Here is a 22,913-nt window from a genome sequence, read left to right as displayed (position 1 = left end):
ACAACCAAGCTGATGAATATTCAGCTGCATCTGCCTGGAGGGACCCTTGTAGGGGTCCACCCCTCCCCAGCAGGGGAGAATGCCACATGCTGGCTGGTTGGACCTCTCAAGAGACCAAGAGCACAGGGAAAAAACCCAAGCCTCCCTGTACAGTAACAGCCAGGGGGGGTGTGGGGGGTGAAATCAGCAGCCCCCCGATAGATGGCAGGTCATGTACACCATTCAGCCACAACACAATGACCACCTTTCTACACAGTTACAGAGTACAGTCCCCCTGTTGTTCTGCATACTTTGTTTGCCCATTTCATCCTGTTTCTCAATGGTCAGGACCCCACAGAGCATGTATAACTGAGTGGCGAGTCTCTCAGCGCTGCAGTGACAATGCCATGGAGGTGTTTTATTGCGAGTAGTGCTGGTACAAGTGGATCAGACCCAGCAACACTGCTTGAGTTATAAAACACTGTGTCCGCTCACTGTCCTCTCTGTATACACTCCTACCTCGATGGATGTTGTAGATGTAAAGTCAGAGACAGTAGCTCATCTGTTGCTGCACAGTCTGTGTTATTTTTTCTCTAGTCCATGGGTGGTCACTGGAGAATGTCTAGAGGACGCTGTTGGCTGTATATTTTTGGTTGGTGGTATATTCTCATTCCAGCAGTGACAATCAAGGTGGAGTGAAGTAGCAATAACATTATGAAAGTGATTCTGGAGTGAGAGAGAAAACCAATGTCCCAACTTTTTTTTTTTTAAAACTTTGCCCAAAATCATGTCGCTCCTATTGCCACAATCATTATATGTTCTGGCTCAGAATGAGTCACATTACAATTGAAGGACAAAAAAAAAATTAATGCAAAAGAGGCCAAACAAAAGTATGCAGAGCAACAGATGGACTACATTCTGCAATTGTAAAATTACTAAATGCTCCTCTATGGTAAACGAAGCTAAGACAAGGAGGCGTTCATAATGTTATGGCTGATTGGTGAGTCTATATTGATCTTCCACAGATTACAAATCAGTTATCACTCAATCTTCATAAACCAAAACGATATTAGTCAATAAATTATTTAAAAAAAAATCTGTTCTAGAGTAACTCCAAGTGCCAAGGAAGCATCACAGAGAAAAGTTCTTCCTGTAAAAGCCATTTTTGATTAATCAGAAAACTAGGTTAAAAACTGAGTAAATACGTCTGAATCACTTACAAAGAAAACACTGTTTGTTCTCAAAATGCAAAGTTTAATAAAGATCTTGTCAAGCAGAGAAGTTTTATAAGTAGAGCCAGCAAATTAGACTAATTTAAACACAGGAAAAATAGCATAAATACATAAGCAATGCACTACTACTACTGCACTAGCGCAATCTCCTAGCTGACCCAGTGCTCTGGGCCCTGAGCCTGTGTTTAGATTGGAAGACAAATTGTAGACAAACCTGAATAATTACAGATGACAAATGGTATGCAAAGGCATTTGTACTCCACATCTGCCACCTGGTGGTCAGGACATAACCTGCGTCTTCAGACAAGTTGCAGATAATGCATGCCACCTCGTGGCTCTTATCGCTGAACATTTCAGATCGAAGAAGTGTCTCCAGCAAATTGAACGTGCCTTCTAGTTTCAATGAGCTGGGAATTACTGTAACTAATCCAAAGTTCCCAATCAAATCTGAATTCTTAAGAAAATTATTGTATTATTATATGGATTTGACCCTGGAGAGAAAAGCCATCTAAGAGGGTAACGTCTTCACATACAGAAAACATAAGGCACTGACCTGGATAACAACCTGATGTAATTATGATCCTGATGCAATTATTATACATATCTACATTTATATTCGTGTCCTAAGGATTCATCATGAATATAGATTTTCTAAATGAAAACATGATTAATCTCCATGTACATATATTTTAATGCAAAACTACTACTTTTTTGCTGAATGTAATATGCGGAGAAATTACATGAAAATGAAAAGTCAAGGTATTTTAAACTATAATAGTATTAAATATGTTCTATATGGTAATCTCTGCAAATTAAAAGCCACAAAACCACCACTGTGCCACTTTACGCAGAAAAACTCGGCTTAATGTATCAGTTGACTATAGTTCCTACAGGCATTTGTAGGTCAAGACCCAAGTCAAACACAGGATTTCCCCCCCCCCAAATTTAAATTTGGCAATAATGATTTGCAACAATTACCTCAAAAATAATTATGCTTCCATTTAAATCAGGAAGGATGCAGCACCACTGGAAATGATGCAGGTCTAATTTCTGACCACAGAACAGTAGAAGCTTGAGAACAGTGTGCAGATCCTGCTCCCAGGACCTCACCTCAGCCACTGCTCTCCAATTAAAGGCTGGATGTGTGCAGTACGGCACTCTGCAACTCGGCACACTCCACGTCTCACACCAGCTCACAACTGTCAGAGTTACAGCAAAAGGCAGATAACGGGGTCATTACACACAAGAAGCGTGTCTTTTGCTCAGACTTCACACCCTGCCAAAGTTAAACAGGCCACAAAGATAGCAGCTGGCTGAGAAGTGTGTCCTTCACACCTACAAAGACCTTACAGCATCAGTGCTGGACAAACACTAGAGTCAAAGCTGAAATGAAAGCACAACCTTCACCACTATTCAATAGCTTGCCATTACTGTTTATAAAACATTTATAAAAATGATTAGGTACATCAAAGACTTTTAGGATAGTCCTGTTCTATTTTCACATGTAAAAAATATACAGTATTCCATCCATCCATTATCTGTAACCGCTTATCCAATTTAGGGTCGCGGGGGGTCCAGAGCCTACCTGGAATCATTGGGCGCAAGGCAAAATATACAGTATTATATATCCAAAATAATTTAACAGAGCCATACAATAAAATACAGAATTTATAACATTAATCATTAGAAGCTTTCAAAAAACAAAACTTCATTCGTTTTCTATAACTCCTTCACCCTGTTTAGGGTATCTGACAGTTACCCAGAATCACTGGGTGCCAGGCAGGAACACACCAAGGGCACTGTTCTCCCGCCCTCTTTTATCACAGAGCCATCGACAAGATCAGATGTTGGTTAACACTTAAAGGACTGGCACACTCTTACACATTAGCTGAGAAGTGTGCCTTTACAAGTCAGCCTCCGGAAGAAGAGAGACGTTTATAATGATCGTCTCAGTGAGATACCCACATTCACAAAAACCATGTCTAAAACATCCAGGACGAGACTTGATGAAGCACACTGACCAAAGACAAAACAATATCTCTCTGCAGAGCCATAGAGCTGCAGATTCATTCTAGCCGTTTCAGGCCGGTGCACTGACAGTTTGTTAATGTTAGGCTAATCAACATGCTCAATGTTTTGGTAGGTGGGTTTGTTTTATATATATATATATATATATATATATATATATTTTTTTTTTTTTTTTTTTTTTTTTTTTTCTTCTAATATATTTATTAGAATTTTGTGTTGTCCTAATGTTACATTGTATGTTTCAGACTAAAACTTAACTGCCTCACAAAGTTTTAAGCTAAAACTCACCATCGTATTTGAATGCATATGTACAGTCACAAGGAAAATATATCACAGCATCTGCAACACTTGTCTTGTATACAGACAACGACTTTCCTTCTTGAAATTGTTATATGAATTGCGATAATACAGCCAGTTATACTATCGACATGACAGAGTAGCGCTTTCCTACTGTGAATGTTTTCAGTGCCACTGGCCTGAAACCTGCTAGACTGAAACTGCTGTTGTCAAGACCCTTCCTGACCAAAACAGACATTAGTAGCAAAGTCTACATTTTTCTCTCTCTCACATCACTACAGACATTTAATGAAAATGTATTTTAAAAAATACTTTGGATTTCACATCTTTTAAATCCTATGGCAGCATAATGTGGTGACAATGTTATTTGCTTACGTTTATTGTTTTGTTTTAAGTTTATTTCATAACGCTTGTTTCACAGGATTTTATACAGACACCAAAATTTGGCGTTGATTATTTAATAAAAAATAATAAATATATATATATATATACACACACACACACATTTATATTTTCCAAGAAGTACACTCTCAAACTTTGCGTCTAGTTATTATATTTCTAGTATTCATATTTCTTATCATTTATTCTGCATTTATAACAGCTCTGAACAATTCACCCTGACTGTTATTTGACATTACCCATGTGCTTGACAGACAAAATAATAAGGATCCATAAAAGCAACCTCACCAAATAGCAGCAAAATCAGAGTAAATGTGGAATTCATCATAGAACACAAAAGATCAACATATCAGTGAATAAGTGTACATGACCAAAACATGTTTTACGACATAAAATTAGTAACAATGACACATCCAGGGAAAGAGTTTCTGTCTCCTCTTTTACACTTGAACCACAATTAGCACAGAAAACAGACCACAGTTCAAGCAAAAGGCCTGGCACACTTCCCATCTGCCTCCTAAGACGTCTCAGAACAAGTGACTTTCTGATCAGTAGTGTGGAAAAGTGAGACAAGGTGGTCTTCCCGAGCCCACACCTAACGCCAGGCACATGCCACATGTCAGAGAGGCTCTGGGAAGTGTGTACTTTGAAGACAATGTTATTAGCCAAATCAGGCTCTCACCTTCAGAGCTGTGAAAGTTTGCCCTTTGAAATGTACACCACATTTAAAGCGCAGATTAATACTGGCTCCAAATTAGATTTCTGGGTGCTAGTATTAGAACATGTTCATGTTTTAGCCTGGTTTACTGTTTATATGATGATATTTTTGTAGAAAAACAAACAAAAAAAGTCTTTATTTAACAACAGTTTAATGGTTTACATTCCAAGTCTGGCGTTATTTATTTATTTTTTTTAAATTCGCCTAGTCCTGCAAAAAACAGAACAAGTACTTTCCACATTTTGATGATACAAAAGAAGGGTACATAGACTCACACAGAAAGTGAAATGAACATGGCTTGAGTCGCTGAGGCCTATTAGATTTTGAGCTAACTTTTAGCATAAGTGGCCTTGGTTGTATTTGTAGGCAACCATCCATGGGGCTGTAAATGTTTACAATACAGGAAGAGGATGAAGGTTCTGCCTGATCACAAGGTCTCCTACTCTCAGCCCTTCAGATCTAGAGAATGAGGTGTGTGATCAAGCACCACAGGGTCTATTAAAGTCTATACCAGTCTCGAGTGAGGCCACACTTACTTGAGAAGTGTGCCCATTCAAGATGACTTCTGTGCTGCAAATAGAGTTGAAGAGGCTTTCCCACAGAGGGATCTGGGCTAGGTAGACTTTGAAGTCACTACTTTCCCAAGCCCACACCTCTATTCACTAAATCAGTCACACACAGCTGAGAAGCAATTCCTTTGAAAGAGATAAAAAAGTGTTGTAACTTTTGTTCCATTATTAAGCAACACAAACTGATTTAATTTTCAGTGAGGATTAACATCTCATTAAACATGAGAATGTGCTCATGTGGATATTCAAGGTCAATGACAATGAACCACTCATACTATGAGAGATGCTGGCTTTGGCACTTATTACTGAGGACAGTCTGGATGGTACCTTTTGTCATTAGCACAGAAAACACACCATGGTCTTACAATTTAATGCCATCTGAGGCCTTAAAGCTCACACTCAAACCCTGTTTTTGTCTTTACCTACATGGACATATTTTTACTCTTGTTCTGCCCCTGTCCTAACTTTTATGGAGTGCGTTGCGGGCATCGAATTTTGAATGTGTTTATGTATACACAAAACCCAATCAAGTTGGTCAGTGAAATTATGGAAATCTTTTCTTTGGACATTTGCCAGTTAAAGATTCAAGGGATTATTTAAAAAAATAAAATAAATAAATATATAAATAAATAATCATGTTTTAATAGCATTTTACAGAAGGTCCCACACTTTTTGAAAATGGAATTTGTATGCTGCTTCTCGAATTTATGTACTCTTTGTGTAAAAGAGTACATAAAACCTCTGACAAATCTAGACTTCTGTTATATGCAGGACGTTTGTATATAATTATCTGCCAGTACCAGCACATTTCAAATATCATCATACAACCCTAGTATAAGGGGGGGGGATAAATAAATAAATCACATTTGTGCACACATAGCAGCCACAAAATTAAAACCACTGAAAAACACATCCCCTTCATGTTTCTCACCCTTGTCAAAGTAACAGTTTTTCTTCTTTCAACACATTGAGCCAAGATGAAATAGTGCTATACTGTTGAGTTATTTCATTCTTTTCACCTGTCAGTTGTTTTAATATTGTGGCTGATCTGTGTAGCTGTGTCACTTAACATATGTTTCCAGGTGAATCACAGGAAAATTAAATATTGCTGTACTCAAAAATGGTAACAACTACTCCATTAACAGCAATCTGCTTTCACCTACAGTCCCCTGTTATACATCTAAAATAAATCACATATAAACAGTGTGGGAATTTAGTCCAGACTATTCTAAAGAAAAGCAGTTAAATTTAGAGCAGGACGAACACCCCTGTCACATCTGATTAGCATAACACACAGCTACTGCATATGGGAAGGAAGGCAGGTATGAGATCCAACACCACAAGCCCCGGCACACTCCGCTCATCTCCTCAGACACTGCACTTCTCTGTGAAGTGTGCCTTTTGAAGTGGTCCTAACCTACAAATGAGTCTCACCTTAGGAAGTGTGAGAAGTGTGCCCTTCAAGATCACTATAACCTAATTTACACTGAGCTGAGAAGTGTGCCCTCTGTTTGTGACAGTTCTTAACTCGCCATTTGTAACTTTTATCTTAGCATGAGCAAGGCAGGATTTATTAGAGAGCATAGGTGATGAAGTGTGCCTCAAAACCCTACAGCACACTACCAACCACAGCACAACATACTGCTTTTAATCCTAACACATTAAAGCTGGTCAAAAAAGTGTTATAAAAACTGTAGCTGAGTTTCCATTCAAAATTTCTGCAAATGAGTTCTGTTTTCAGCCACTACATTTAGAAAAAACAAACTTCAGATGACATAGGCTGCATGGAAACAAGCAAGATGAGTGGGATTGATCATTTTTACAGCTGTTTACAGTCTCCTTATGACTGTTATGCAGTTCAGAGATGCCAGGCAGGACAACCAGTGGCCCCCACAATGAGGACTGAAATGTCCATGCCCAACCAACAACATACATCTGTCTTAGTAACAGAATAGTTCTCAGGTTTGTGTGAGGCTGCACGAGTTCATTTTGTTTGTGTCTGTTCAATCTGTGTAGTGTATGACTCTAAGTTGTTTTGAGTCTTCTGTAAATCTTTATCCACAACTTAACACCACATTTACCTGCCATTGTAACATTTCAGAATTAGTCACTCTGCATTTGAGTATAAATAAAAGTACATTTTCTGCAAAACTGTGCCTACCTTATTTCCTTGTTCATCCTGTGAGTTACTACCTGCAAAATAAAAGAAAAATGTCAGTCAACATTTAGTAATCTTTCATATATATATATATATATATATATATAAATAAATAAATAAGTAACCAGTAAAACGCAACATTTAGCAAACACACTATAAGCACCAATATGAATAAAACACACAAAAAAATTCTTTAAAAAAAATCATGTCTAAATCATAAATAAACCCTAAATAGGTCATGACTAATCAATAATATTTTACATACACACTTAAAAATTAAGGCTCTAAAAGGGCTATTAAAGGAAACGGTTTAATAAAGAATAGTTTAGAACCCTGAACACTTGAAGAACCTTTTTTTGGTGCCTTATAAATCCCTTTCTTCCTAAAAGGTGCTATATAGAAACATCTATAGCACATTCTCCATCAATCGGAAGGACCTTTTTCATAATGCAATGTGATGAAAAAGGTTCCTTAAGTGATCAGGGTTCTATTTAGAACCATTTTTTAATAAAGAACCATTTGAGAACCATCAGTAAGTGTGAATTTCAAATACTAATTATACATGTGTTTGTTCTTTCACTCATTCAGTATCTGTAACCATATTATCCTGATCAGGTTTGTGGGGCATTGGGAAACCTGGAAAAGGGTGCCAGTCCATTGCAGGGCTGCATATGTTAACAATCTCATTTAAAATATGTGGTTTCACTAGAACTTTACTTTTATATTAAAGAGAGGGCTGAACTCACATGGGAATAATGGGTCAATACATAAATGTTCAGAAGATGCATTAATTACAGTGGCTTTGCAGTGAAATGTAATACTTTTTATACTGGATGTAAAAGCAGCTAAACATATACAATGAAGATATCAGAGTAGCATCACCACCATCATCATAATTTTTACCGCTTAATCCATTTCAGGGTGTCATGGCAACGGGGTGAGCAAAGAAGCTCAGGTATCTCTGTCCCCACAACTTCCATCTACTCCTTCTGGGGGATTCCCAGCTGTTTCCCACAAATAATTCCCAGATATAATCCCTCCAGCATGTCCAGTGTCAACTCTGGAGTCTCCTCCCAGTTGAACGTGCCTGATATATCTCCAGTGGGAGGCGTGCAGGAGGCATTCTTATTGTCACACTGTCCATGAATATCAAAAACAGGAGTGGAGAAAAGGCACAGCCCTGATAGAATCCAATGTCCACACTGAACAAGCTTGACTGCCGAGGTTGCAAACAGTACTCAAACTGTGATAGTGCAAGAAACATACGGCTCACCGGAGCTACGCTGGCACCCCATGCTCCCGACGCACCTCCAACAGAATCTCTCAGCGAACATGGTCATACGCCTTCTCCAAATCTACAAAGAATGTGTAGAGTGGAGTACTATACTCTCACACACCCTCAATCATCTGTGAGAAAGTAAAGAGTTGATCCATAGTTCCACAGCCCGGACGAAACCTGCAGTTTCTCCAATATCCTTGGTTGGAAATAACTGCCATACATTCTCCAGTCCCCTTCAGAGTAGCACGTAACAGTTAATCAAATATTATTTTTGAAATATTGGTCATAGCCATTTAAAAAAAAAAATAAGTGGTAACAAAATTATCTCCAATATCACTGTTCATCCTCTATATAAAAAAAAAGTCATAAGACGTACTTATAAATTTTGCTTGCTTGTTAGGTAATAAAACATTTTTATGTCAATTAGGAGATCTTTACTGTCATCTGAAGCAAAAAAAGAAAAAAAATCAGTAGCTTTCAGCCACATCTAAAGATACAGCTTCTAATAATCCAAAAGCCTTCTGTGAAAATGCTCTTCTCTTTATATCCTGTCAAGCCTATTAAGTCAAATGCTTGAGACCTCATCCCAGAACAAGAGCCAGAGGATTTACTCACCGAATATGTACACCACACCAACTGCTCCGCCCAGTCCCATAAGCCCTGCAAGGCGAAGGACCATCTTCTTAGCATATGCTGTGTTTTCTTTCTGTTTCTTGTCCTCATTTTGGTCCTCTCGCTTTTGGTCAGAGGAGCCTTCCCCCTCATGAGGAGGCTGGCCCTATGAATGAATCATCAGAACAGCTTCAAAATCAAACTCCAAACTATGATTTCTGAGTCTTCCTCAAATGACTCGTGTGTCCTTGAGCTGACTGATAATGTTCAATTTAGTTTTTACATGTATAAACACTGAAGGGATCACCGTAAGCCTAACCCTGTCAAACAGAAGTCAGATCCTTACACTAATCACAGTCCTGCTAAGAACCTTAGCCACATGCTCCCAACATCAACACTGCAGTGTCCCACATGTCAGCATCACTTTAGAGGAGCAGTGACATCACTAAACTTAAAAGAACCATGTCCTGTGCTTTTCTTGATTTTGTTTTCCCCTCCCACAGGACCCCTTATGTAATATGTGCTTATTTTATGGACTAAAAACACAGCTGTAACTTCATTCCTTCTACATGACAATGTTCCAACCTTTCTTTAACCCTTAGAATTACACAAGAGGTCACTTTATCTGGTCTGTATTGAGCCTCCACTGAAAATAATCAAGGTTTATATTCTTATAACCAGCTATTTAGCCACTTTGGTTCCATTTATGAACTACACACACTGTAGAGTGTATTGTGTATAAAAGTACATATATTAAAATAATTATTTTCCTCTTGTGACCCCTTAAAACTGCTTTATGCTGACAACCTATCAAACATTTAATGCCAAACCCAAAAGAAAACAGGTATTCCAAAGCTTATACAAAGGAATGTAACCAAAATTAAAGGATACTGATCATTCTCTAGATCCAAAATCTGGTGACTAAAATCAATGGTGTCTAATCTAATACACAGTTAAATGAATGAATATGCCTTTAGAAGCAATTTGTATATATTTTAGATATCACTTCAAGTCAACCACTCATTTTAGCATTAGGGCTACATACATGGCTGAACTCTGATAACAAGCTTTATCTGCCAGCATGACCAAGAAATACATGGTAAAAGTTACGCACTATGGTTTAACGATGTGTGGAAAATACTGGATTGTTTTTTCTCTCCAATATTGCAGTTGTGAATTCAAATTTAAATTATATTTCATCAAGGTCCAGTTTTCAGAGACCATGATAATCTGGCTTTAATTATGAATCCTGAATTTAGAAGAGTGATATTCACCTGTGGGTGTCATGTACACAGGAAACAATCAGATTTTGGTTGCCACTGATTGGTCTAACTCTGTTGTATACTTATAAGTTTAACAATACAAGATATATTTTCATAGCCCTAATAACTTAACTTTTGCTTCAGTCTTCTTGAGAGATTTACACATTTAATACTCTACAGACATATGTACAATATGTACTCTATTATGCAGCAGTAAAGCCAATGTTATATCCAGTCAATTGATTTATCATAAGGAGATGACTTCATTCAAACTGGAGCCACCTGAACACTGTCAGTGAAAGAAGGTGAAGGACTCTAGCATGGAAGCCATCTCCATAGCTCCATAAGTTAATGACGTCTCAAAAACAAAGAAAGGACTCTGCCTAAATCTGTTCTTTGCTCTAAATAATAACAGGGAAACCGAAGAAATATCAAAGCTCTTTCCTGAGCAGTGGTTCTCCTCTGCCGGTGTAGTTACCTGAGAACTGGTCTGCTGCAGAGAGTGCTGTAAAATCGCCTGAGTCAGTCCACCGGTTTCTCGTCCGGGTCCCGGTTCGGACGGACCGGAGCTCAGGGACCGGCCGAGCTCCAAAGCCACGGGGCGAGAGCAGCTCCCCGCGGCGGCCCTAGCTCTCAGCAGGCCCCGCGCCACCACAACACACATGGGCAACCCCGACAGCGCCGACATCTTGAATAGTAGCGGCCCGTCGCCCCGACGCCGCTGGAAAGGACAAACGACTCCGATTGGCCAAATATACTTTGATTGACAAGCACATAGACCAGTCGTTGTCGTGATAGAGTCTGAGAGGCGGTGTCTTTTGTTTTGCGACCAATCCACAGACACACAGCGGTGACCTTCCTCAACAGATAAAAGTGGCCATGAAAAATGACAGAAAATCCTTCAAGTGAATTTTAACGTTAAAAACGTGTCATGGACAGTCAGATATCTCTTAGAGAAGAAAATTACAATAAACAAATTAATGCTTCATTTTGCCAATATTCAAAAATAAAATGCGATATAGCATGACATATTTTCAAAATACAAGTCTCCAGGAAAAAAAAAAACAGGTGAAACGTATATTAAAACATACATGTCTATATATTTACATTATATATCTGTATATTCTGTAATCTCATTATATATATATAAACACAAGAGTGGAAGCCCTGTCATGTAAATGAGAAATTATGCTAATTACTGGGATGTTGAGAATAACCCAGTAGAATAACAAAAAGAAACACGTGTATGTGTTGAAAGTGAATATGAAAACTTTCTAATTTGTAAATCTTCTCTTTCACATTTTTTAATGTGTTATACTAAAATGTCCAGTCATATCATTGTATCCAGCTGACCAGAACCAATAAGAGACAATATATAATTAACTCTTATTATTTCTGATCAGTTGGACCTAATGGTTTGATTGGTGTTTACAGCCACGAGAAGTTGGTTTTTCCATACCTTTGTATGTACCTTTGTACCATTCTGGCAGTAGGATGCTATTTTTGCATGTTAGGTGTTAATAGAGCTGAACTGTATATATATAGTTTATATGAACAGTATATATATATATATATATATAGTTAGTTAGTTAGCAAGTAATTGTTGGATTATAGTTCTTTAGGTCCTTTATGTCCTTGCATTTTGAAAGCAGAAAACTCATTCATGAGTCTGTAGAATACTTAGATCCCTGGTGGCTTCACTATATTCCCTCTCAAGATACTCAGTCCTATTTATTCTTGTCCTGTTTATTTATTGTAAATATTTTTGTTTTTATTATTGCAATTATAGAATTATTTTTATTAGTAGTAATAGAAGTAAACCATGGCCAGGAAGAGACATTGACATGACTCAAATGGGGGAACCCATCCTCCCGTTTGACACCTGAGATTGACAACTTAAACAGTCCCATGCACAGCCATGTAGCATCATCCTACTATAGAAGAATATAGAGCAGTATGCTTAAAAGTGGGCAGCATAAGAAGGAAATCCAGTTGCTATTCACTGCATCCATTCCCAACATGCCTTCATTAGACACATTCATTCATTGCCTGTAACTGCTTATCCAGTTCAGGGTCGTGGTGGCTCCGGAGACTACCCAGAATCACTGGGCACAAGGCGAGAACACACCCTGGTGGGGGCACCAATACTTTGCAGGGCCACATACATTTTCACATTCACTTACGGACAATTTTTTTTTGAGTCGCCAATCCACCTACCAATCTGTACTTTTGTGAGCATGGGAAGAAACCGGAGTACCCGGAAGAAATCCACACAGACACTGGTAGAACACACCAAACTCCTTACAGATCGAACCCACAAACACAGGACCCTGGAGCTGTGTGACAGCAACACAACCTGCAGCACCACCATGCTGCCCCGTTATTGTACTCGTCAGAGGTGGATTTATTGACCAGTGGACAAAGCTGTTAACTCCTAAGTGCTATAGTTTTCCAAAATACTTGTTGTGAACTTGTTGAGTACACAACAAGTACTCTGTCCTGATAAGCGATTGACTGTTGGTTTACAACACATGGCTGAATTTCACAGGCATTACATTTCTTATAGTGCCTACAAGGTCAAGCGCGGGTGATTTAGGACAAGGCCATTATTTTGGCCGCTGAGTGAAAGTCTCCATCGGGTGGCAGTGAAGGACTTTCCAGTGTCCAACTCTGATTAGCGCTGCACCACACAGAAGAAGAAAGAGAGCTCTAGAGGAGTTAGCCAGCCACTTTCACAAGTTTACCTTCTGTATTTTAACCTTCATTTAGTGAGCTGTGTTTTCTACTGTCGTGTATGAGGTTGTTCCGTCTCCTGTAGCGGACACATTCGGAGACGCGGTGGTGCTGATCAGCTCTGAGGTAAATATCGGTGTGGTTCAGTCGAGGGGCGGACGTGTTAAAGCTGGAGCGTCAGGGTTTAGTCGCCAACTCCTTAACTTTCTAACCACTGTTTGTTTTCACTGCGGTAAAAATAAAAATACTCCCTGACGATATCAGTGGCTGTTTGTCTACTCACTGCTTCTTTTACAATATTCTGGTTTAAGAAGAGAGTAGTTGACCCTCTCTTGTGAACAACACTAAACGAGTGCGTAGCGAAACTCCACACCCTCGTAGTTTCGGGCTTATAAACTGTCTAAAAAATATTAAAAAACAAACCCAAATATGTCGTTTTGTATAAATATTTCCCCAGACTTTAAAAAGGTACACGACGCAACATTGGTGAATGTAGGTGGACGTCTATTCTTACTGTTACAAAATTAATCGTTTATTCATGCTTTTTCATGTCTCGTGTAGCTCAGGACGTGCGGTGATATTCTGTTTATATTCTGTTTATTCAAACCCCTTTTCCAGGAAAGTTGGGTTGTTTTTGTAAAATGAACAAAAATAAGCCTTTATCTAACTTAAATAAGTACAAAGGAGTTTCCAGTCTTGTCACTGACCAGTTTTGTGAAAAATAAAAATAAAATTTGTTGCCGGTGTTCTGACGAGTTTTGTGTGAGAAACTTACACAAAGTTCCCTTATATATGTACCTTAAATACCCTTATGAAATAAAATTTGAGATAGTAACAATGATAAGAAATTGTTTAATAGTTTTTGTTTAATATTGTTTATATTTAAATGACAGTGTTTAGTTTTGGAACACTCAAGCAAATAATAACAGTAAACTAAGATTGTGTAATGCACCGGATAAAAACATGTAAATATTAAACATTTTCAGTTTGAACATGTTCAGAACAAAGGTAGCACAACTTGTCAGAACACTGGCATTGGACTTGTGTTTAACCCACCTTGTTACATCTCCTTTACTTTTAATTACTCTATTTAATCTTTTGGGAACGGAGGATACTTGCTGTTTTTTTTGTAAGTGGAATTTTCCCACGTTTTTGCTTTTGTCTCATAGATCTGAACTGCATGCAGGTCAGTCAAGCACACTCATTCTTTGTCTGTGAAGCCATTTTGTTGTAGCATGTACAAAAATGAGGGGTGGCATTGTCTTGTTGTAATAACAGACCTTCTAGAAAAATACATTACTTTCATAGCAGCACATGTCTTTCTAATGGCACTCCACCACTGCATGGTACCTACTCTGCTTGACTCTGCTGTACTTACTTTTTGGCCCATGGTATGGGTTGGTTTTCCACTAGCACAGCTCTCTCCAAAATGTAAGCCAGTGACATGACATAAATCATGGTCTCTAACAGGAACTTCCAGTGGTGGCAATAACATTATGTCATGTATTTGATTGTTCTTTTTGTCTTTTGGGACTGAGCAGAGCTCTGTGCATGAGTTCAAATAGATCAGTGTAGATTTTTCTTTTCTTGTTGCACCATCTAGCTCTCACTGGAGTCTGTCATCTACCACCACTCCAAGGAGTGTTTGACCCTCTTCAGAAGACCATGGCATTATTTTAACAGTTGCTTTTTTTAGTCAGATAAAAAAACAAACATGTTTGTTACTGTAGTTCAGAGATTGTTTAAAGCCCCTTCTTGACTCATTGGCAACGAGCAAGTAGGTACTAAAAAATGTACCCAGTTTCAGGTAACAGTTACACAATTACCAAAAAAAAATCCAATGTATACCCCCATATCCATGGTACCTTCACACATGCACAGGTCACTGATGTTGTGGACATTGATTCACCCCAATTACCATGTCAGGTGTTGGCTTTTGCATTTTTTGCTGCTAACGAGTTGGATGGTCACCTACGTATTTCTATCGAATTTAGAAAAATAAATAAATCTTTTGTCAGTTAAAGGAAATTTCAAGAGAATGAACAAATCAGATTCTTGGTTTTATCGTATTTTACCAAAAATCTTTTTTTTTTTTTTTCTGGAAATGTTTTGAGTTGTTGATGGTTAAAGAGTTGAAAGTATAATAGATACTGTTTTCCCTACAGCACCCTTACCTCAGAAACATAGATCAAATAATAACCATCACAAAACAATATCTCAGCATCAGACCACGTTTTCAATTACACGATAATTACTAGCTTTCTGTGAGGAATCTTTTAGAGGTTTTGTTCAAGTATCTGTTTCCAATCACCAGCACAGTCATTAGTTCTGAACCAGTAAGATTCTCTAGAACAGAACCGTTTACGTCAAACTGATTGGCTGGTTTTAGGCTGTAAGTCCTTGGTCACATGGCTTATTGATAACATTGTGGGTTTTATAGCGTCCTTGAAGATTATGATAAACATGTAGTGTGACAGATTTTACCACATTGTTTATGTAAACTTTCAAAAACCTTTGTAATGTGACACTTGCTAAACATGGCAGTTTAAAAGGCTTTCACTGTCAACATTTATAGTCCAGGACTATCTAAATGCCTGCCGTTTTCAAGATCAAGTTTTGTTCATTGTATTGTTCTTAAGAAACAGTATTATTTTTTTATTATAGCTTTTTTATTTGAATTTTCCTAAACTTGTTGCTTTAATTTTTTTTCTCTGAAGTGTGTAATTTTTGTGAGACTGGCCCAGGTTGTGTTTGTGATGCTGCATGTCCACTGAGCTTGGGTTTTTGATGTCACCATGCTGTAATTTGTGCATAGTAAGCACTGTGATTAATCTAGACAGACAAACCCAGCCTCTACATAGAACACTTAGAAACGTCTCATATAAACTTGATGGCTGTTGGTATTGTATACATGATATCTGTTGGTTTATCTGATTTAATGTGTTTTGGGCAGTGAATGAGAATATACAAGCTAGAAGGATTGGTAAATTAAAGGAACAATGAGTCATTTTTACCACCACAAATAAGTAATTTATGTGCTGCACATGGGGTTGGCAATTTTTTTTTTTTTTTGATCACTGACACATCTTGCCCGTTAGGTGTCAGTATAATAGCAGTTGATCCATTAACTTCACTAGTGGTAAACTAAATCTCAGTAAACACCAAAATATGTTTATACTATTTTTAACAGTAGTTTTGTTTAGGTTCTGTCCCATATCTAGCTGATCACTGCATATTATGTTGCAGTGAATTATGAACAGTGTGTAACGTATTGTGCCTCTGTAACCTGTTTCCCATGTTTCTTTTTGTTGGTCAATAAAGTACATTATTTCTCAATTTATTGTAGATATGTGAAGGAGTGCAGTTTGCTTGGCCTGGCAGCATCCCCAGCAGCGTTCACCACGGCGGGGGAGATCAAGCCCACTGTGTGCAGGGTGGTCATCTACCTCCAGAGGGACATGTCGGGAGAGAGCTGCCTGCACCAGCACTCCCCATATGCCGCTCCTGTTGTTTCAGCCTCTCCAGTGACCTGCTCCAAGACCAAGACGTGTGTGCAGCGTGGCGCAGTGGGAAACAAGTATGTGCGGCTCAACGTGGGTGGAGTGCCGTACTATTCCACACTGCAGGTGCTGACACGGCAGGACAGCCTCCTAAAGTCCATGTTCAGTGGCAAGACGGAGGTTTTTACAGACAAGGAAGGTGAATGTTGATGACTAGAACAAATTTTTCATATTGTTTTTTATTTATTTATTTATTTTTTTGGCCATCAACACATTTTCACAACCATAGTTTTATTGCAGTTGTTACTGTTTCTTAAATTTGAAAGTTTTGTGTTCTGCTCAGGCTGGATTTTGATTGACCGCTGTGGGAAGCACTTTGGGTCAATACTTGGATACTTAAGGGATGGAAGTCTGACTTTGCCCAAGACCAAACAGGGAATCATGGAGCTTTTAGCAGAGGCCAAGTACTATCATATCCAGGGGTTGATAGACTTGTGTCAGAATGCCCTGCAGGTTGGTTCTAAAGCCAGTTTACAGATATTTTGGTTTTTTTTTTTTTGTTGTTTAAAATTGTAGTTTGCTGATGATTTTAGGGTGCTATAACTCACTAGCTAGATTTTTTTGAATGACAGGACAATCAGCAGATGGCTCTGTGTGTTATACCTATCATCACCTGCTCAAAAGAAGAAGAGCGGTTATTACAGGGCTGTAAAAGGGTGAGGTTTTGCTCTCACATCCACAATATGTCAAATCCTTAATGTACCATTTTTTAAAATTTAATAAGCAGAATGAAAAGCTTGATGCATTACATTTTTCTATAATTGATGTTTTTCTTAAACAGCCTGTAGTGAAGCTACATTACAATCGAGGCAACAACAAATATTCCTATACCAGGTAATCAATACATCTTAAGCAATTAACATTTAGAGATTAATAGCTGTGGTATTGTCACATTTATTAATGTTGACCTCACTGTGGTATTGTATTCTGTTTTCTGAAAGCAACTCTGATGACAACTTGCTAAAGAATATTGAGCTGTTTGAGAAGCTGTCCCTGAGCTACAGTGGACGTGTGCTATTCATGAAGGATGTTATTGGAGATGAGATCTGTTGCTGGTCTTTCTATGGACAAGGCCGCAAGTTAGCAGAAGTTTGCTGCACATCCATTGTCTATGCTACTGAGAAGAAGCAGACCAAGGTATGCCTCAAATAACTTGTACATTAATCTTAAAGCCCCAAGAAGTACATTGTTAGAGGTGGGCATTTGTAACTATGTAATGTCAAAACTGGTGTATATATAGGTGATGCACTTATGCTTAGTGACATAAAGGATGAATTTAGAAAAGGGAGGTTAAAATGTCTGGATGTCAAGGTGTAACTGTTGCATAATTTAAAGTGGAATGGAAATTTGAAATAAGAAGCAGTTGTAACTGGTATTTTTTAAGGTGTAAAATGATTCTACAGCCTGATGAGCACTAGGTTTCTTTTAGTAGCTCAGATATATGGCCTAGCTCAAACAAAGTGAGACAAGTTTTCTTTGTAATTGTATGTCAATTTTTGTGGGTTGTGCCTTAGTTTGTCAGAAAATTACCAACATTTTATGTTGGTAACTCTAAGTGTAAATGGAACTCTAAGTGTAAATGCCATTGTGATAGGTTATCCTTTACATTGTTTAGTAAAACCATATAATAACATGAACATCTGTCCTTAAAGAAGTCAGCAGTTACATTCTCATCATGTATAAATAACCAATACTGTGTTTTAAATGTCAGCTATGAGTCAGTCAGTGAACATTGCATCACATTCTGCATCTTAGGGTCCTAGGGTCCTAGGGTCCTCTGTTTGATCTTGTTTGAATGGCTCAATGCCTGTGAGGACTTTGGTGTCTTCCCCTGTGTCACCAGGTGCTCCTTAATATTTGTAGATGGAACAGCTGTGAAACATTGTGTGTGTGAGTGAGAGAGTGACTAGTTTCTAGTTGTATACTTGCTGATATTTATCTATTCATTGCATCTATCTATCTATCCATCCATCCATGATTTTATGGTGTTATGTCGAGGACAAGATATTAACTTGCAGATGATAATGATATGGTCACTCATATGGCAGCAGACTCCGGGTGTTTAATAGTTTGATCAATAATCATCAGGTTTATTGGAGGTACTGTTGCATAATTTAAGAGTAAAGAAATCGTTAAGAGCTTTGTGCTTCAAGCCACTTCCTGCAGTCAAGTGTTGACTGAATCAAAACATACATCCTACAGCTCTGTTCTTCTACTGTTTCAGGTGGAGTTTCCTGAGGCACGGATCTATGAGGAGACACTCAATGCACTGCTTTATGAGACACTTCCAGTCCCAGACAACTCTTTACTTGAGGCCACACGCCGACGAGCTCACTGCTGCTCTAACAGCGAGGAGGATGAGGGCGTGGAGCTGAGGGAGCGGGTCCGGCGCATACATACCAAGAGATACAGCACCTACGATGACAGACAACTTGGACACTAGTAGTGCTGAGGACTAATTTCTACATGCTCTTCCAAATATCTTCTCCACTTGTGCCTCTATTTTTGTCTGGCTGTGGGCGAAAGCTTGCATTTTGTGCTAACACACTGTGCTCTGTACAGAGGGCTGTTTAGCAAGAGATTTACAGAGACAGAATAATTGTACTTTATGTCCAGACCACACTGTAGAAAAGTTGGAATTTACCCTCCAGTACATTCCATGGTCACATGTGTTTTGATCTGGGGTATCATTTAAATTCCACCTAGCACTTTAACACTCCAGTTTTAATCACAATTTCTTATAATTTACAAAAAAATCTAAAGTACTGAAAAGTGGTCAGGGTTTAATGATTAGTCATTGATGTAACAAAGGTTCAGTTTTTCAATGCCATTAATAACTGGTGGTTTTGCACACTACTTACAATGTTCAAGCTTTAAGCCAGAAGCTGTGGATGCTCTGATTTTGGCTAAAATAACAGGTTTGGACCAGGTTTGCTATGAAATGATCTCATGATCTAATAATGTGAAATACAGTATGTTTTTATGAATGTCAGGAAATGCAGTGATGTCCCTCTTGAAAGCCCTTTATTTTAAGGATTTAATACAATTCAGAAGGAAATGTATTGTGTTGGCATTTGAAAAGTACATGTTTTAGGGGGAACAAAAACTCCACCCCTGCCAAGTTTCTGATGACAATTACTCAATAAGTGTACTGAACAGTAAAGAGGTGTGAGATTTCGCCCACGGTCAAACGTCTGTGAGAAATACCACACTACTGGCAACTCTCTTAGACACTATTTAACCACTGTTTAAATCACTGTCGCATCATGGTAACACGCTCGCTCAGTGGACTTGTTGTCCTGACAATCTGGTTGGAAGACTATAAACAAGGCTAGGTTCAGTATTCTCCTTTGCAACAAGCAGAATGCAGTCAGTTACAGTTCATATAGTGAAAAAGAACCAGCTCTAAACTATTTTGTGGAAGTGACAATCATTTAATCGAACTCTAACGTTCCTTCAAATACTTTTGGAGACTGAGCATACACGATCACTATGGGCACTAGGATGGATGTGAGTATCTGTGAAGTACATTAGAAGACCACTGATTCAAGAACCATATCAATTATTTTTTTCAATGTGATCACAGCAAGGTTCACGTTTCATTTTTCCATTTTTTTATTTATTTATCTTTAAATTCATTTAAAAATATTTTTAATGGAGACACATACTAATTGGTAGCCTTTCATGAGTGTTGTAAATGACTTTGTATTGCACCTTGACATTTCCCTATTCACATTTCAGGAGGCCTTCAGTCACTGTCAAGCCTTCTTGTGTTTTTGGAAAATGCAAAATATTGATGAGCCAGATGTGTAATTATGAGGTGTAAAGACTTGGGAGTGAATGAGTGAAAATAGCATTCAGAATGAGATTTTGCCTTTATTAGTTATATTTTTATGACTCTTGGTAAATGCATTGTATTTTGTTACTAAATTTATTTTTATCTGTCATTTAATACTCTTTATGAAGTCATTTATTTGAAGCTGCATTATGTGGGAGATTTCCTGGCAATGGTTTTGATTCAGGAATTTGTCTTTTTTATAGGATTAATATACAAATTCATTATCTACTTTCATACAATTATAAAACATTATGCTGATGAAGATATTATGATGAAAAGATACTTGACTTAAATCCTCAGAGGACATATCTTTCAAGTTTCATTCAGAATTTTACACTCGTATCCATCAGAACCTTCCAGTTGTCGTCTGTGGTAAACCAGCCATTACTAAATGTTCTTCCATGGACTGTGTGCAGTTAGATGTTTCCACCAGTGAAATCTCCAAATTCCCAAATGCTACATAGTGCAGCTTTAGTCACGTTATTTGTGCCTCTTTCATATTAGCTGCTCTTACATTTCCCTTAACGCAATGAACCTACCGCTGAGATTAAAAGTGTTTAATATATCTTTGTATTTGTTTGTGCATTGCTTCTGTTTCTTGCATTGTAAATCACATTTTTAATTTTTGTACACTATGTGGCCAAAAGTTTTTGAATCATTTCTTAAATCAAGTGTATCGGTTGATAGTTTGTCCTCTACTGCACGATCATTTCCTGTTCTTCTGGAAAGAGGGTAAGGATGTGGTTGTATTCAGCCTTAAGAGCATCAGTGAGGTCAGGTACCGGATTAGATGATCAGTTCTGGATCACAAACACATCTGTTCCTCCCACAGAAAATGGATGTCCCTTAGGAACTCCTATTGAGCTCAGTGCCCTTAGGCTCATGGGCGCCTGCTCCAGAGCTTTCTGTTTTACTATGGATATTATACTTGTTGTGTGGGCACTCTAAGGGATCATTTGTGTTTTGTGTGCCAATGATGAATTAAAAAGGTTTAAAAAAAAAAAAGTAAAATAAAAATTACTCCCAGGATTTCATATATGATAAACCTAAAGAGCCAATAACGTCATCTTGTGTGCTGGGGTTTTTAAACTGCAGACGAGTAGTGGTGGGTAAGTGGTGATAGATGCAGGGACTAATAGTATTTGCAAAGATGTGTATGTACTTTATGAAGCTGAGATGTAGGGTTACATCAGCATGTGTTTTACAGCCCACTGTTCTCCTGAAATGAGCATTTAAATGTTTGAACTTGCATATTAAAGGAATTATAGACTTAGTAAAAGACAACCCACTTCACATAAAAAACATGAGGCTCTTATATCCTTTTAACGTCATCTAATCAAAGGGTCTATAAAAACTGAGGTAGCTTCATGTGCAGCTGCAGCTGACTTCTCCAGTGTGAAGGGGAGCTATAAATAAACCGCTACGTCTCATTGATGAAGTGCGGTGTGGGCGTGGTCATCTTGCTGACGTCACCAGGAACGAAACGAATACGTCTCCACTTGGCGCTTGTGATTTTTCCACCCATTTTTAGGCAGGCCCCGCCCACTGCGCTCTAATTGGTGCGTCGTTTATATTAGAGGTTTCAACCTCAAGGTGCAACAAAAAGCATGAATTTGTATCTCTGTATCTTTCTCCCGCACATTTCAGAGTAATTCCTGACATGTGATCTTGTCAAAACTCAGAATTTAGTAATAAAAATATTTTTTACCAAATTACATCCTAGCCATTCTGCTATTCTGGCCATTGATTAAGCCTCTAAATAATCAGTTAACCTCTACTCAGACATCCCTCCAACTGAGCTCAGATGGGCCTGTTCCTATCTGCCTTAATGGTCAGATTTAAATGAAAAAAAAAAAGCTTTTTTTTTCTACATTACATTACAACCCTACACATTTAAGGCCCTGTTTCAAAGGTATGCAATTGATAGAACTTGACAAAAGAAAACAATGTGAAATATAACCCTTGGATAGGCAATTTTGTTTAAAAAAATGGACCACAGAAGCTCATTCATCATAAAATACGTCTCTGGACTCACTGAGCCTGAACATGACAAAGCGGTTACAGAAAGCGAATAAATGAATAAATAAATTACCCGCGGATCGTTTGCGATCAGAAGTCGTGATTTATAAAGCAGCCAATCATAGCGCGGTGTGGGCGGGGCTTGTCAGAATACGGGTGCAGCTTAAAAAAAAATAACAACGCCTTAAGCGGTCCGTGGATGCGTCAGCGCTCAGCTGTCAACACACAGG

General features: G+C 38.2%; 2 protein-coding genes across 2 annotated transcripts in view; one reads left to right on the top strand and one right to left on the bottom strand.

Moving 5' to 3' along the window:
• timm50 (translocase of inner mitochondrial membrane 50 homolog (S. cerevisiae)) overlaps positions 1-11,267 on the bottom strand; it is a 30,091-nt gene extending 18,824 nt beyond the window's left edge. The window contains exons 1-3 of the mRNA XM_066678164.1: positions 11,012-11,267; positions 9,275-9,437; positions 7,384-7,415 (exon numbers count right to left, since the gene is read on the bottom strand). Coding sequence (XP_066534261.1) covers positions 7,384-7,415; positions 9,275-9,437; positions 11,012-11,221 — 405 coding nt within the window. The 5' untranslated portion in view covers positions 11,222-11,267. The remainder of the gene's footprint in view (positions 1-7,383; positions 7,416-9,274; positions 9,438-11,011) is intronic.
• Positions 11,268-13,204: 1,937 nt separating this feature from the next.
• On the top strand, positions 13,205-21,381 carry tnfaip1 (tumor necrosis factor, alpha-induced protein 1 (endothelial)). The gene is made up of 7 exons (XM_066663403.1): positions 13,205-13,392; positions 16,613-16,965; positions 17,110-17,279; positions 17,399-17,482; positions 17,608-17,660; positions 17,768-17,963; positions 19,051-21,381. The coding sequence occupies exons 2-7, from the start codon at positions 16,725-16,727 to the stop codon at positions 19,267-19,269; spliced, it is 963 nt and encodes a 320-aa protein (XP_066519500.1). The 5' UTR covers positions 13,205-13,392; positions 16,613-16,724; the 3' UTR covers positions 19,270-21,381.
• Positions 21,382-22,913: the final 1,532 nt, after the last annotated feature.

This window comes from Hoplias malabaricus, chromosome 1, assembly GCF_029633855.1.
Source record: "Hoplias malabaricus isolate fHopMal1 chromosome 1, fHopMal1.hap1, whole genome shotgun sequence".
NCBI classification, from domain to species: Eukaryota; Metazoa; Chordata; class Actinopteri; order Characiformes; family Erythrinidae; genus Hoplias; species Hoplias malabaricus.
This window is presented reverse-complemented; position numbering and strand designations above follow the sequence as displayed.

What these genes read in the sequence shown, in the direction of transcription:
- tnfaip1 (XM_066663403.1), top strand. Translation starts at nt 16,725, where the DNA reads ATGTCGGGAGAGAGCTGCCTGCACCAGCACTCCCCATATGCCGCTCCT. An exon ending in GGTTTTTACAGACAAGGAAG is followed by an intron (nt 16,966 to 17,109) that starts GTGAATGTTGAT and finishes TGTTCTGCTCAG; the next exon opens with GCTGGATTTTGATTGACCGC. An exon ending in TGTGTCAGAATGCCCTGCAG is followed by an intron (nt 17,280 to 17,398) that starts GTTGGTTCTAAA and finishes TTTGAATGACAG; the next exon opens with GACAATCAGCAGATGGCTCT.